The sequence below is a fragment of the Gymnodraco acuticeps genome, unplaced genomic scaffold (genome assembly GCF_902827175.1).
Source record: "Gymnodraco acuticeps unplaced genomic scaffold, fGymAcu1.1, whole genome shotgun sequence".
Lineage (NCBI taxonomy): Eukaryota > Metazoa > Chordata > Actinopteri > Perciformes > Bathydraconidae > Gymnodraco > Gymnodraco acuticeps.
This window is the reverse complement of record NW_022990206.1, coordinates 1,206,715-1,222,761: the sequence shown is the minus strand read 5'-3', so window position 1 is coordinate 1,222,761 and position 16,047 is coordinate 1,206,715. Positions and strand designations below refer to the sequence as shown.

General features: G+C 44.1%; 1 protein-coding gene across 3 annotated transcripts; it reads right to left on the bottom strand.

The window, feature by feature from the left end:
- Nucleotides 1–4,196: 4,196 nt before the first annotated feature.
- dyrk3 (dual specificity tyrosine phosphorylation regulated kinase 3) lies at nt 4,197–14,376 on the bottom strand. 3 transcript variants are annotated; one of them, XM_034218313.1, is made up of 6 exons: nt 13,545–14,376; nt 11,445–11,554; nt 8,092–8,297; nt 7,649–8,000; nt 6,985–7,401; nt 4,197–6,899 (listed from the first exon to the last, which is right to left on the bottom strand). In XM_034218313.1, the coding sequence occupies exons 1-6, from the start codon at nt 13,585–13,587 to the stop codon at nt 6,168–6,170; spliced, it is 1,860 nt and encodes a 619-aa protein (XP_034074204.1). In that variant the 5' UTR covers nt 13,588–14,376; the 3' UTR covers nt 4,197–6,167. The 3 variants fall into 3 exon arrangements, with proteins under 3 accessions (XP_034074204.1, XP_034074203.1, XP_034074205.1); XM_034218312.1 differs by having other exon boundaries at nt 7,649–8,003; nt 13,545–14,375; XM_034218314.1 differs by having other exon boundaries at nt 7,649–7,952; nt 13,545–14,374.
- Between the last annotated feature and the right edge of the window lie 1,671 nt (nt 14,377–16,047).

Below are 16,047 nucleotides of genomic sequence, written 5' to 3'. Positions count from 1 at the left end.
TGCATGTTTTATGATAAATCTATTCATCAGCCTCCTTATTTTATACAGTGAAAGAAGAGCAGACTGTGGAAAATAACCTCCGCAGAGATTTTAAGTAGGTGGGCTATCAGATATTGCGGAATGAAAGCTTTGATGTGTCCTTGGAGCTTCTTCCCAGAGTGTTGCTAAGCAGACATGCTACCTTCAGGCTATAAGAGAGTTGGGGAGACAACCATAAAAACAGATGAAACCTTATCACATACAAACACTCGGACATATAGAGAAACAGACAGTGAGATTCATCTCTAGACAGGGGATGACTCGTGTTCTATTCCAGGCCCAACTGTGACCCAGCCAGATAAACAAGACTGAAAACCTAAATATGGGGTCTTGCATATGCAAGTGACAAATACAGTAACCACTGATGAGCAGATTAGGTTTCCACCAGTAAGATGAGTTAAAGGTCCCAACAGAATGCAACAAAAAACCAGAGGCAACGCATGCTCACAGATCCTCTACGCTGCAGTCTGTGTGGAATGTAGATTGGTGGGTTGGATGGGCATTTGTTCCTGGAGCACAACCCCACCTCTCCCAACGATCTGCATCTGTTCAGCCTGTGTGGACATGTGCTCAGCTGTGCATTTGTGTGTATACGACTAGTGTGCTCTCAGCTGTGAGTGTGTCATTGTGTGTGTGTATGAGCAAGGAACAGTAGGCTGGATTCTGCCTTTGTGCATGTGGGGACATGTGTTGTCTCTCTTTCTGTGTGTGTTGGGGTGGGTTTGCAGGGTGGGGGGAGTAATGTGGAATTCTCCTGCTGCTGCCATCGCAAAGCCAGGCGACACACATAGCTCTGGTGTGTGTCTGCACTCTATGACCCAGGACTGAGTGTGTTTATAGTTCTGTGTGAGATTTTCTTTGTCCCTTCCAATATCAAGCAAGAACAAGTATTGTATAAATGGAGGAGTGAAGTAAAGAGGAACCTGCGTTGGAGCGGTGAGTCATTGTTCTGGTTGAAGTTAGGGACCAGACAGCACGAGTTCCTCTGGTGGATCACGACAGAGCTCACATAAAGAATGTTTTATAATGTGCAAATATGTGAACAAACAGAACACCATATAATAATAGGCGGTGGCAGCACTCAGTGGAATCCTTCAAGGTTTGGTCATTCTGCCATTTTGCTAAATACAGGTTGGATGTCCTGTCACAATAAATCTACTGGAAGAACAAAGGGAAGTGCAAATGTACAGTTTGCATATTCTGTACTTTCAGAGCCTTTGTGGTAGCAGCAAACATATACGATAACATCATCAAAACTATGTAGGTAACAACCCTGCAAATTGATGATGGAAGCTTCGGGTTGCTTTTGGTTGCACCGTCCATTAAAGAAGCTTGCACAAAACATAAGAACAAGTAGACGTGCTTTAAAAAAAAAAAAAGATCAGTTAGTTACCAGCTGCGTCACTGTCTGGCTTGTTTATACCGTGTGTGCGTTTGTGCACCTGTGTGTGTTTGAATTGTAATCATAGCATTTATTTGTTTGTCACTTTGATAGCATATCAACATGCATTCGCAAAACCGTACAGGTGTGCTTTTCAGAAATTATTCAGTCTGAAGATGGGTTTCGTCCAAGCAAGCGGGACGGACGGAGGAGGAGGAAACAGGGAAGGGGACACTGGCCCCCACTGTACAGTATATCTTTAGCACAATTTGGAGTTTTCAACTGCTGTCATCCCTCTAGTTTTCGGACCAATTTTAAACTCCCAATAACTACATTTACAGCCGGCAGTTTATGTCAAACACTAAAAACATTGATTTAAAAAGGTTGGCTCGCAGTAATAACAAATCAATTTTCATATTTGCCTTGCTTGACTCTATTCAACTATATTTTAATGGGCTAGAGGCATATTTCAAAACAGGATGGATAACACCAAAGCAAATCTGCATAGCTAGCAAGTAGCCTATGTGAGAATAAAGATTGCGCCTCAAACTAAACAAAGATTCAAGCCTTTGATCCGTCTCAAAGTGTATTGACAACCAACTGCAGGAACGGTATAGATTGATTCCATTTTATCACAGGAATCCACATGACATCAACGAGGAGATAAAGAGGATAGAGAGATGTTTACACTTTGAGCCAAACATGATGCAACAAGCAGGTCAGGATTTCTTAACCTTGGTGGTAATCACAGAGCTGTCAACAGTCCCCGTCCACAACAAGAACTCCTGCTGCCGCTCCACATGGTCTGAAGGCTCATCCGAAGAGAAGAGAGAAGGAAGACACCATCTAACGTGTGTGGATCACAGAATAGAAGTCAGTGTGCCAAGGGGATGTAAGGATGTGAGTTTTAAACCATATGCTCAGAAGGTGACGGGATTGGAGTCTAATGGGATTGATCTAATCTGTTTTTACATTAATAGAAAGAGAAGAGAGAAACAACTATTTAGATAAAACTCACTGTTATGTTATGCACTTGGCTTGATGACGTGAATAACACTTACGCATAATTGAAGAGGAGAATCACCATTGAGCTCATCAAAACAGGGGTTCATGTCTCCTGTTTTAACAATGTCTATGTTTGTCTAATCTGATCACATAATATTTTGATTAATCCCGAACACCTTCCTGTTGATGGACAGAATGAGCCACGCCAAGACGGTAACGATACGTCATTTTAGCCTGAAGCAACCTCGCTCCTGTTGAAGATCAGCTGGCATTGGCTCAAAATTCTCCTAAACATACTCAGCCACCCTCTCACCAAATCGTGCACGTCTTATTCAGTAGGCGATGTTGCTCAACCAGTTCCTCCTCCTGTTACGTGTACCTGACTTTTTCCTACCTCAGGGCACCAGGCTGCGAGTGTAAACACATGAATCATCAGCGTCTCTGACGATCGGTTTACCGTCATCATCAAATAGTCGTCAATCTTTCCCCACTCTTGTCTTCACAGGAGAACTTGTGATGGTGTTGTGCATCTGTTCTGTTAACCCTACAGATGGGACACATGACACACTGGGTGGTATGAGAGGCAGGAGCAAAGCAGAGGCACATTATGAGGAGGTGTTACATAGTTTCACGTATAGATACAAAATAATCTTGGAACAGGTAAATTATGGCTAAATGTGATTTTGAAAAATGTCCATACCATTTCTTCTAGGTCCAAAGTGACGTCTTGTATTGTCAGTCTAAAACCGATATGCAGTTTAATATGATATAAAAAAAGCAAAGAAAAACAAAAATAATCTCAATTTTCAGTCTTAAAAATGGCATTTTTTATTTTTACTTTACTTCAAAAAGGTAAATGGATTATCAAAAAAGTTGACAATTTTCTGTTGACTAATCATGAAAGATTCCTTTCATGCGTCACAGCAGGGAAGAAGCAGCTGCAGCTATAAATTAAGAATACCACCAATTATTTTCCACACTAGCTCATTATCTCCCTGTAAACAAACCTGTGCATGTCATACATTTTATTAACTGCAGCTGTGTCTACCCGGCTCGGACACCTCGCTTCAACCACAATCTGATGTTTTGTCACACCATATTAATCAACATTTAGATGTGTTACGTTATTAGAAAGCAAATGCAGCCTTTAACTTAGCCTAGACACAGTCTTCACTCGTATATGTATATATATATATATATATATCTCACGCTTTGTTCTACTTATTCTGTGATCTTCATGACTTTCACTGTAGTGTATAATAACAAGTGGGTGTCAGTATCACACGCTGCCTCTAAATTGTGTCACAGGCTGCTGACTCATCAAGAGTCCCCAGTGTTCACTGGATCTGTAATCTAATCAGACAGAAATCCAGCTCACTTTATGATGATTCACCGTACCGAGTGAACCGGGGGACGCCTGGAGACACTTTTGTTTCACAACACGGGCCCCAGGTGTCGCATAGCAAAGAACAACACCGTAACTGCTGGTTACAAGAGCGTCAGCTTAGGCGACAAATGAGGAATTGATTGACGTTTTGTTTCATTTATTGTCACACTATCTTAACTCCAAGGTTTCCTCAGAACTGAGCTTTAAGATGTTTTGAAATCTTTCATTTTCTGTGGCAATCTTATCTGACACTGAACTGCTCAAACTGGACTTGGCCAAACCTAAAAAGGGAATGTTTGTGTACCCCTTCGTGGAATCGAGGTCGTTTTTATAATATCAAAATATGCATTTTCCTCATACTAGAAATCACCCCAGAGTAGCACATTTCAGTTAATAATCATTTTTTATTTTCTTTAGAAAAAGAAACTATCACAACTTCATTTGGTTACTGTACAGTTTCTCTTCTCATAGTCACTCATTCTGATAACAGTTTGTGATTTCATGCTGGAACACCAAACACCCTCCTACTAACGCACACCACTAGTTACAACATGACAGTATACTTTCCTCTTTTCCTGCATTTTAAATCCTGTGATATTCTGGACTGAATAGCAAATAGAATTCACTTCTATAGAAAAAGAAAAAAACTGAGACAGAGTAGAAATCCCTGACAGATTCACTGAGGGAACGAGGGACAAGAGAAGGGACTCTGAGCGGTGTGGTCCATACAACCTGCACCTGACGAGTGTGTGTTTTGGAGAGCACCATGGTTCACTGTCTGTGTGAGTTTAAGAGGTTCCCTGCCCTACATGAGACAAGAGTGGGAGAGAAAGAGTCGGTGGGGGGAGGAGAGTATCTAGGTCAGATTGTGGAGCATGCAGACCCCCTTTGCAGACACTCATGTACGCATTCTCTCGCTCTCTGCGGACAAAACTACATGCATGTTCATCAACAGTCGGGACAGAGGACTGTAAGTGGAACACAGTTAATATAAGATTAAGGGATGTATCAAGTATGTCTCCCTGAGAAACACTTCTTTCTTCATCTACACCTCATCCTGAAATTTAAAAAAATGTGGCTCATTGTTTTACATACCGTCTTCCTTTTTTCCTACAATTGAACGCACCTATTGTTCCATTAGGATTAGTGCACCGCTGCCAATGATCCCAGCAGCCAATAAGGGGGCAGGGGCTTGTGACATTCAAACAACTTTTAACTTTCCACAGCCAACTTTCCACCCCGCAGGTGTATGTGTGCCGTGACTTGCACCTCAGTGCACTTACACCAGTGTGTGTGTGTGTATATATATATATATATATATATATATATATATATATATATATATATATACTGGTTTATGGGAGCCAGCCTCACATGGCAGGCTCAGTTTGTGAAGTGTGATGGTGACACCTTTGTGACAGTTTGAGTGGAGCTACTGTCCTCCCAACACCCCCACTCTTTACACTAAAATGGGGGAGTTGGGAGGCGGAGGGCTGTAAATAGGTTGTCCGACAGCCTCTCGACAACTCCCACAGTAGCACCACAGGGCTAAAGCACACACACACAAAGCACACATACCAACGTCACATTTTGAGCTGAAATGCAAGCACCAGGGACCGGGAAAAGTAGAAAAAGAGCACAATTAGAACAGACAAAGAAGTGAAGACTTATTGCTAAAAAATGTATACCTCATTCTTCACCATATAATGCCAGTCCCTCTTTACCTGTGTAAAGGCATTTATTGTGTATTCAAGGGGACATTTGTGTACAGGGGCTCGAACATTAGCGCACGTTGGATCAGACAAATCTTTGCTTGCTAATAACTCTAGTGTGATAAGAGTAATCTCTGTAGCCCTTTTCAAGTTTCACTCATATGAACACTCTCCCAGGAAAGGGATGGCGTGCTCTGCGAGTTAAGAAAGAGTGTGAAGTGAGGCAAGTGACAGTGCAGGTGTGCTTGAGTGTGTTTTTACTAAAAACACACCATGACGTGAGAACACACGCAGGTTAAAAACATTTGCTCCTTTACGAAGCCGTCCACTCATACGAGGACGTTTTTAAAAAGCATTATCTAAAAATCAAACCTCATCAGTGGCTGTATAGAGAAATTCCACAGCCGCTCAAGAAAATCCTCTGTATAAAAACATCTTTTTTGAGTGTTTCATTTATTGTCTCTTGCTCTGCTCAGCTAATATTAAAAACCGGGAACTGGGGGTGTCGACACCTCTCAGTAGAAACAAATAAAAGAACAACCAAACGAGTTTCAAAACCTAGTCTCCATGTTCTCCTGTGCTCCGACTCCTCCTGAGGAGTGCAGAGGTGGAGAGGAGATGACAGCACTCTCTCTCTCTCTCTCTAAGAGACAAGTTTGGGTAGGACCGTGCGAAGAGGTAAGGTCTCTCCTGAGTCTCCCATCATGTGGCCCCGCAGTTTGTTGTTGGCAGCTGTGGTGCCTAAGCCAGGCCCCCCTTTGGCCAGGATGGAAGGGAAAGAGGTGCTGTGGTGCTCGGGGAGCCGTTTCATTGTGGCCCCTTGGCTCTTCTCGGTCCCTGGTAAGGGCTTGGGTAGGCGGCGATACAGCCAAGGGTGTCTGAGGGCCTGGCTAGGGGTGAGACGTGACGAGGGGTCCCAGTCCAAACACTTCTTTATGAAGTCAGTAAAGGTGGGGTCCTCGCAGCCCTTGAGCGCGGCACTCCACTCCTTGCTACCTGGGGGGCCTCTCATCTTGCCGCGACGAGAGCGAGACCCTGTCAGCACGGTGGCCCCTGTGGGCAGGGTGTTGGCCCCGCAGTATCGAGGGTGGCCCTTGGAGTTGATAAAGTTCTTTGCGCGTTTGGCCTGCTCCACCACCTTCTGGGGGGGCATGCCCAGCAGCTCCATGACACAGGCCAGCTGGTCGCCCTCGTCCTCGCCGGGGAACAGCGGGTAGCCGGTCAGCAGCTCGGCCAGGATGCAGCCGAAGCTCCACATGTCGATAGGAAGGCCGTAGCGGGAACCCAGGATCACCTCTGGAGCTCGGTAGAAACGAGACTGGATGTAGGTGTACACCCGCTGGTGTTCAAAACAGCTGGAACCAAAGTCAATAACCTGGTGGAGACAAGAGAGGAGAGTCAATGTAGGAAACCACTTATCGCTCTGCAGGGGCCACAGGTGAACGTGCCAGGGGTCTCACCTTGATGCCGCTGCGGCCCTGCTGCTTCAGCAGGATGTTCTCCGGCTTGAGGTCACAGTGAATGATTCTGTGCCGGCTCAGGGCCTCCAGGCACTGCAGAATGGAGTGTGCAAACTTCCTGACCAGAGGCAGACTGAAGCCCTGGAATTTGTTGCGCTTGATGAGCTCATACAGGTTCATGCTCAGAAGCTCGAAGGTCATGCAGATGTGGTTGCGGAAGGTGAAGTTTTCGAGCATGTGCACCACGTTCATGGTGCCGTTGCGATCCTGCTTGCGCAGGTGCTCTAGGATGCGGATCTCCTCCTGCGCCTGCCGGTGGAAACGCTTCTCGTTGCGCACCATCTTCAGAGCCAGGTGCTGCTGCAGCTTGTGGTCGTACACCTTCGCCACCTGGCCAAAGCTGCCCTTACCAATGATCTGAGGAGAGCCCGAGAAAAGACTGGGTTAGCTTCACATCAGAGAGAGACTATAGTAGTTCTACGGTGTCGTTGTGATCGCCCAAACACTTGACACACTGAAGAAAATCAAATCTCACAATATTTTGTAACAAAAACCAGGATATTAGTTTCATGACAATATTGTAGGCTTTAACACCAAATATTTACACAATGAGAGTTATCAAGTTATCATAATTGATCATCTGTAGCCAGGAAGATTTCAATACCTTGAGGAACTCGTAGCGGTAAGCCAGGTGGTCATGGGCGACATTAATGTATCCGCCCTGCTCATCGTCGTAGCCACAGTTGTTGTTGCCACCGGCGACGGCAGGCCTCTTCTTGGCATTGGGTCCCACGAAGTAGATGTCTGGGTAGGAGTGGATCTCCGTCTGCTCCAGGGTGGTCAGCTGAGATCGGTACAGCCTCAGAGCCTGGTCGGGGGTGAGGGGGCCGCACAGCTTCCCGATGTTCCCCCCACTTCCAACGCCCAGCGTGCCGGAGGATTCACTGGAGCCCTTACTGGATTCAGTGCTGCGGCAAGCAAGCATGACAGAAACATGCTGTGAAGGGGGGTTCCTCCTGCTTGTGAATGTGTTTTTGGCAACTTTAGAAAACTTTACTAGGATGTTTTTAAGTTATAGCGGCGTGTCCTTGTGTGTTTGTTTCTTACCTGTCTACACTGTGCTCCTTCGACAGGCTGGAGACCGCGGCGGGTTTACTGGGCGTCTGTCCTGTGGTCCCACTGTTCAGAGGGGCGGCCGTTGTTATGGCGTTGACCTTTCGATTGTTGGTGGTGTCTTCATACAGGTACTTGACCTTCAGCTGGCCACCTCGCACACTTACCGGTTCCCTCATTACAGTCTTGTTACTGACAACCTGTGAGAGGAAGAAGAGACAAACCATTGACAAAAAGGCCACGAGCACGGTGAGCACGATTCATTGTGTCAGACGTTTTGATCATTGCGTTGTATGAATGTGTTCAATAGAGAGAAGAGAGGACCGCTCTGTTTGTGTCAGACTAGAGAGACAGTGTGAACTACTAGCCTGTAAGGGAAACAGAGACAACTGAACGTTACTATTTATTAATATATAAAGTGAACTAATCTGTCAAACTAGTTTTGCCAGAACAGTAGGGTGACTAAAAATAGCATTGGGATAGTTGTGTGTCGTATTTGATATTTATTTATTAAGTTTAATGTTATAAGTGCTAACTTTTTCCTACTCCTTTCCACACATTTAATATTTACAGTCCGTTATAATATTGTTTAAGAAAACGTTACTTAGTTTGCTATACGTTTACTGTTTGACTTATATGTTACATGTTTTAAATAAATAAAAGAATGTAAAACTAACAAAGCGGAATTAGCTAGTGAGCAGATCTATCACAGGTTTCGTTTGACAAGAGCCTTAATATCAACAGCTAACCAGAGCAGAGAGTCATTAGCAGAGATACAGAAGGCAGCAGGTGAACCAGCGCAACTGGATTTAGACCCAGTTTGGCAACAAATTCAAACGCAGGCCCACCCCAACCCATACACAATGACCAACATGGTTCCTATTTGATTTGTTTGCAAGCTGTTGGGTAAAGGGTATTGCTATTGCTTAGCTGCGTATTTTAATTATCTTTTCATTTGTTTGGGCTCAATACGACTGCACAACGCACAAACATCCAATTTGAGTGACAGGGACTGAATTATCCTCCGGTCTAAACAATCACAAACACTGTAATCTATTTTTGGACAAATGTGCAGACAAACTTTTCAAAGTGACGAATCCACCATTGCCTAATACAACTGTAAGGTCAGAAGAGTTTCAGGAACGCTCGAGTGTCCTGCCCTTGCTTTAGGTTTCAGCAACCCCAGGAATTCATTCCTCCTCTCTCTGCGTCTCCCTCCCTTCTCTCTCTCTTACCAGCGGAAAGAGCCCTCCACAAGATTATGGAGCTCAAGGGAAATGACAGTCATTAAAGTTAGATTATATTCTTAAACTGTAGAAGCCGTGTGGATGTTAATAAGACACGCCAACATAAACCCAGCGTGGCCTTCCTATATATACAGACACATCTACCGAGTGTGTCTAGCTGTCTCTCTTTCACAAGGTCCTGTATTTAATGTCCCTGCAGTTTCACCCATTTGAGGGAAACTAGATCTTTGGACATGATGTCTTCTCTTCTGTGATTAAATAACTTAGCTCCCCTGTGGAGCTTCTGGCTGCGGCTTATACACACACAGCTGAGCAGGTTGGCTATGGCTGAAACAGTGTCCCCCGATTAACACAACAAGGAAATGTACATTAAAAGTGTTGACATGTTCCACTGAAAGAGGACTCAGCCTCGGAGTGTGTTTGTGTTGTATGATTGAGTCCTAAAATAGAGGTGGTATGCAGGAGGGGTTTGCATACATGTAACCATATAGTCTTAACTCATTACAACAGCCCTGCTGCTGACCCAGGGTCCGGTGCAGCTGTTGTCTCAAAGCTGTACTATGAACATAGTGAATGTCATCGATTGAGCCCACTCACCCCGCCACAAACACTGGCCTTAAAAATCAAAGCTTTCAACATGTGGAGCACTATCTGTGATGGATTATTGATTGGAATGGGCAAGGGGCGCATTAGACTTTTTTTTTTAAGTTATGAAAATGACAAGCACCGCAGGAGCGAAAATCTTCCCTAACACCAATGAATACCGAGTGTTCTTTGTGCAAATCTGCAACAGATGAAGAAGGGCTAATCTCTTTTTCTGTCAGAGAAACACCCAAGTACGCTTTCCTCCTCTCAAGCACACAGTCTGAGCGTTGCAACAACTCGACACATCAGCAAGTCGTGGTCAAGCGGAGATATGGGTCATAGACATAACAAAACTGATTAATGTTGCATTATGACCCAGAACTAAGCACTACTACAATGTATTGTAATCATTCTTGCCTTACTCTTACAAAGAAGCGGGAGTACATCAGTTGTCTTTAATAGAGCATGAGGCAACTGGGCTGTACAAAATGCTGAACTGGGGGCGGATATTACCTCGGAGAGTTTGACAGAAAATACAAAGGAAGAAGGACAAGGCTAAAGAGAAAACTAGGACTAACCTATGCACAAGCAACACTGATGGGAGGATGACATGAGATAGTGGAAGGGAAGGGAGAATGTGGATTGTTGATTTTGGGTCACATTTTCAAGCCCAATAAATCTTAACAATATATCACACCAGCCTTTTTCCCCCCTCTGCTGGTGTGGGGGGTGGTGAAGTATCATTGTTTGTGTGTGTGCATTTTCTGCCAAAGGGGCTTTTCAGAGGCAAACAAAGCTTACAGATACCCCACCAGGACAATTAGGGAACATGCATTACTTAATGTCCTAAGGACTGGTGTTGTCTGACCACTAAATGTACGTTTATTTACTTGTCAGCAATAAAAAGTCATTTATATTTAACTACATGTAAAGTCTATGGAAATCTATGACCTACATTCTATCAATAAAAAAGGGACTGATAACTGTGAATATGCACAGCTACACTGCATTACACATTCTTTTTTTAAAAAGACTTTTCTCTTAGCTAATGCAAATGGTGACATACAGTATGCTCTGTGCTTAATGTACTTCCAACTAACTGTAAAATGCACATTAAAACTACAAAAGTTCCCAAGACTGATAACTGCATTAACTTTGGCTAGAGACACAAAATGGCCTCTTCACTTCAACTGATCTGACACGGCCATGCAAAAATTGTACTCCAACATCACTTTTCCCCTTGGGCAGTGAATCAATATTGATCACATGTTACTCTCTTGAAGAAGAGTTATTAACACGTGATTGAATTACACAGGTTGGAGGAAGCAGATAAGACCAGAGATAAGCCTGCAAATCAAGACTAAAGGGAGAAGGAGGAGGGTTGTGAATGTGATGAATGGGAACAGGGCTGAGTGGGGAATACATCTCAGAGGAACAGGATGTGCTCCGGCACAGGAAATACAGATTTGCCGGGTTTGTGCATATACGTATGTGTGTTTGGGTGTGTGCACTTACTGTGTGTTTGGGCATGGGGGGCAGCCCAGACGGACTGTTTGTATCTGCGTCGTCTTTAAGGATGTGGTCTGTCCTCATGTACGAGTCATAGAGACCATCCCCATGGCGTGCTGAAGGAACAGAGCGGAACAAATAAGTCAGCGTGATAATGCGGAATCATCAGATCTGCGACAGAGATGCACTCGGGGATAAAGGCTGACGTTCAGAGGCGATGTCTATGGAAAACCATCTAATCTCCCTTGCTTGTTTAAACCAAGCAAAGTCCCATTGATTGGTTTACTAAGCAACCTACCGGTACCAATGACTACTTTGAGCCTGAAACAATTGATTTGGTAACAAATCCAGTGAACTAAACTCAGCAGGAGAGCCCCACACTGCTCCTCTCTACAGACCAGCGGGGCACATTGTCTGCCACAAAAACTAAACCCATATTTTCGGTGAAAAGCGGCCATTATTAGCAGATACATCCATTGTATCTATTGTGTCAAATACATTGTATCCAAAGCCAGAGCTCCGACCTGAACAGCTTAGATAGGGCTTATGGTCCGAGATCGCTAGCGCTGCAAGTGGTATTATTGGCCTAATGGGAGTAACAGATGCCTCTGACGACAGCATCTTTCCATCTGTCCATTCAGACCAAGTCATGTATTGCACACACCAGGTGTGCTCAGAAATAGAGCCCTATGGGTGGATGCTGGTGCTTGTCATTCAATAGTGTGTTCGCTCACCTCTGTGGCACTGAGCCAAACACCTTTATGTGAGATGACAGAGTAGATGGATGGGGGGGGGGGGGTGAGGACTGTAGGAGGAAGCCAGGTACTCAAATGACAAACCTCCACCAGCCGGCTGTTCATCATCTCAACAGTCCTGTAGTCCACACTGCACAAGACATAACAAACTCTAATGGCTTGAAATAAGGATAAGCAGCCTGTTAGCCCAAGCCAATTATAGAGCTATTGTGTTTGGTTAGCTCATTAGCAAGCAGACCGAAACTGTTGCGGATTTGAATATTTCTCTAGCCCTTGAGTGTTGTAACCATGTGCAGGTGCGTCAAAGCCTGTGTCCCTTGCGTGAGCTCAAAACAGGACAGTTTATACCTGCTGCCTGGAAACAGGCGCATTAGACCTGCACAGCACAGTAAACAGGGGCATTAGGGCACGCACAATATAAGGCAAGAACAGGCCTCATTAGCCCTTTGCAAACTGCTTATTACCCAGTGGGGGTCTGCACTTTCTGTAAAGCATCTGACTTTGTTTTCCAACTAAACTTTCTCAGGGGAGGGGGGGCGCGCGCGCACACACACTTCTATATCCCCTAACATCTAGTCTACTGCAGCTGGCTCTACACATTGTGAAATAAACCCTCTGCACAGCAAAGGCTAGAGAACAAGGTTCGAGCAAAGAGACCTACTGCAGATCATGCGTCATAAAACGTGGTGTGGAGGGGTTAAGTCATAGCTTTTTGTCTCCTCCTCTTCCTTGTGTCCTGGACAAAGTGTCTCTTTGCAGACAATGCGTCCAATGTACACTATCTGGAAAGCAATGTCACAAAGTGTTCTAACTTTGTCTAGAATGCAAACTTAAACATTGCCACAAGCCTAAACACACCACAGAAAGATTAGGAAAGTGCCCATAAGGCTACATATTAAACAACAACTATGACGGCCATGGAACACATTCCGAAACAGTTGTTTAAAAGTATCAAGGCTTATCACTGATAACAAAATAAATGGCTTACGAACAATGTGTAAAAACAACGCGGAGCTTCCTGGGCTGTCTTCCAAAACATTCACAGACATAAGTCTCGTTATCAATATCAAAGCAAAAGAAAACATGTTTACAACCGAAGACTTCTGAAAGGCCCTCAACATCTGTCCGTTCTCTGCACACACTGACACGACGTGCCATTTAAACCCAGTCAACGGTTTTTTTCAAAAGTGAATTAAAGCAATTTCAGGAACATTACATGTTTGTAAATAGTTACTTTAGAAACTGTCGCCACGCTGGCAGCTAGTCTTTGTTCCACATTAACGCCGAATCTGCATTAAACAATTAAGAAACAAAAAACACATTTTAAGTGCAAAATGTTTGTTGTAGTTACCTGTTGCTATTGGGCCCTCTGGTTTCCTGCTTATTATCATCATGATTGCAATTAAAATGTGATGCCAGCATCCGAAGCGAAGAAAAAATTCCGAATAAAAAAAGATTCACGAAGCAACTTTTCTAACAGCGAGTGTTACTCTGCTTAACTGTAGTGTTTGCAAGCACTTTATCAGAACCAACTCAAGTTATTCTTTCCTTTGGGATTAGCTAGCTGTTTCCTTGGCTCTAACTGTAATTTATCATGGTTTGATTAAACCACAGAGTTTTGTCTTCAGCGTGCTGGCTAACATTAGCTACAGTTGGAAAACCTAAGCAGGCGGTGGGGGTCGTTTTCCTTCAGCTAGCTAGCCCGCTAGCTCGCACTGCTACAAAAACACTCGTCCGCCGGAGAGCCGCTCCCTCTGGTAAAAAATAGTTTGAGTCCAAATATTGCAGCTCGGTGGTCTGACCCGTGTGCCCCTCGCCTTTCTCTGTCGGTACAAGGAGTCAATACAGAGCACCATTCCCGTGCTTATTCCCAGTTAGCTGACTTTGTAGTGAGCTAGCTGCGGAGCTACCACTCGGTGAACCCCCACGATTTTGTCCTCCTTCGGGACAGCTTGGGGCCGCTCGTCTTCTAGGGATGGCTAGCCAGAGTAGGCTAGCTGTACTCTAAGCCCCATGTTAACCGCAAACACACCCGGAGCATCGCCTTCGCAGAATCACCTGTACTCAGTGCAATAAAGCGGCGATGTTTAATCCTTCTTCTCCGCGGTAGGAGTATCTTATTCGACGCAGCTGTGTGTTGTTGCTAAGGGCGTCTTCAGTGCGCCCGGAGTCAGCAGGCAGACTGTATGACTGATGAGCTGGGCGGGGCTTGGTGAGCCCCACAGCCGGCAGGAGGGCGCCCCGCAGCGGACTCCTGGTGCTCTGCACACCGCCCAATGCAAGTGTGTTTCAGAAATACTGTGTTACTGTACATTTGCTCTTTTAAAATACACTCGGTGGTACAAACATGGAGTGGGGAAGAATAGGAAAAATGTGTCTATGTTTAATCATTTGGGATAGTGTTGCACTGATGGTTGTGCTCTGTAACTTGAGCTAAGAAGTGTTTTGTTTTTAAAAATTATAATTTAATAAAAAATTAAACCAAGTTATGATCACAAATGCTGTAACTGAAAAAAATACCAATCATGTGTTTGCATGGGTTTTTATGTGCACTTTCATTTTTAAACTGAACTATAAATGTCTATTTCGTCCCACATTAACTGTGCCTCTGATAAAATAACTGGCCCCAGCATTGACCCCCCCCCCCCCCCCCCCCCCCCCCAGTAAAAATGTACCTAGAACTGCAACCGAGAACAATAGGTTAATTGATATAGTAGTTATCCAAGTCAAAACATCAATACATTAATAAAACATCTTTAACGTTGATAAGTGACAAATCCAGAATAAAGGATAAAGTCATAAATCAGTTATACATCTTAAAAAGTCATTATTATTTATAAACATATTCAAAGAAGTGTGTGTAAACCTTAATAATTTGTTTAGACACTAATTTTGGTCCAACCTGAATATCACTTTCACAAAAGGTCAGAGGTCAAATAATGCATGAAAGAGAAACCTAAAAACACAAATAGAATATAAAAGGTTGTGCTTGATAATGGCTAATAACTGCTTTTTAAACCATTAGCAAATGTTTAGTAAACATATTAATTAACCCTCTACAAAGTATGAATTAAAATGTACCAGAAGTTTTTACAGATGCATGTTTGACAGTCAGGGGCGAGTAGAGAGTAGAGTTGCTCTTTTCATCAATCTTCTATCAAAAGAAAAGTAGGTTCTGGAACTTATGACATTAGGGAAGTGACTGATGCTCTATGGAGTCTCGGTCAGAAAACATAGGGAATTGTAAGACGTCAGCTTGGCCACTGTGATGGGTATTTTATTATCCAAATAACATGTTGATAAACAATAAACAGATGCATTGCATTGACAAACCAGTAGTTGCAGACCAAGGGCTCTGAAGACCTTTCCTCAGGTCCACAGTGCATCTGGCCATGGAAAGCTGAACCATGGACTGAAACTGGAGAAGTCATGGAGATCCATACAGAGCTCGATATAGCAAGAGGCAGGGCAGAGGACAGACGGAGTGAGACTGGGCCGGCATGAGAAGGGGAACAGGCTAAATTCAGACAGTGATACATGCTTGGCAGAGGGTGATGCTAATCTTAGCTCTTTCTCAGAGGTGAGAAGAGGGGTCTGTCTATATTTGCTGCCATAAATAAGCATACTGACACAGTTTTAGGTGGCCCTCTGGGCAGCAGCCAACCCTTAAGGCCAGCTTGGCCGTGCTGATTATTCTTGGACGGTGGTGTATAAGAGAGTAGGGTGACTATAAATTGATCTGCTTATTGCACTTTCCTCTTAAAGGGTTCAAGGTGTAAGTTTGTAAATTAAGAGGCACTCTAATCACAGCTGGTGAATTTACAACCCCAGCAAGAGATGGGACCAGGTGCAAA

Bases quoted from the DNA above. Each gene is read 5' to 3' on its own strand.
- dyrk3 (XM_034218312.1), bottom strand. From the start codon at position 13,587: ATGATGATAATAAGCAGGAAACCAGAGGGCCCAATAGCAACAG. The intron at 11,555-13,544 runs GTAACTACAACA...CTGTTCCTTCAG, and splicing joins AGAGGGCCCAATAGCAACAG to CACGCCATGGGGATGGTCTC. The intron at 7,402-7,648 runs GTATTGAAATCT...GGCTCTCCTCAG, and splicing joins ACCGCTACGAGTTCCTCAAG to ATCATTGGTAAGGGCAGCTT.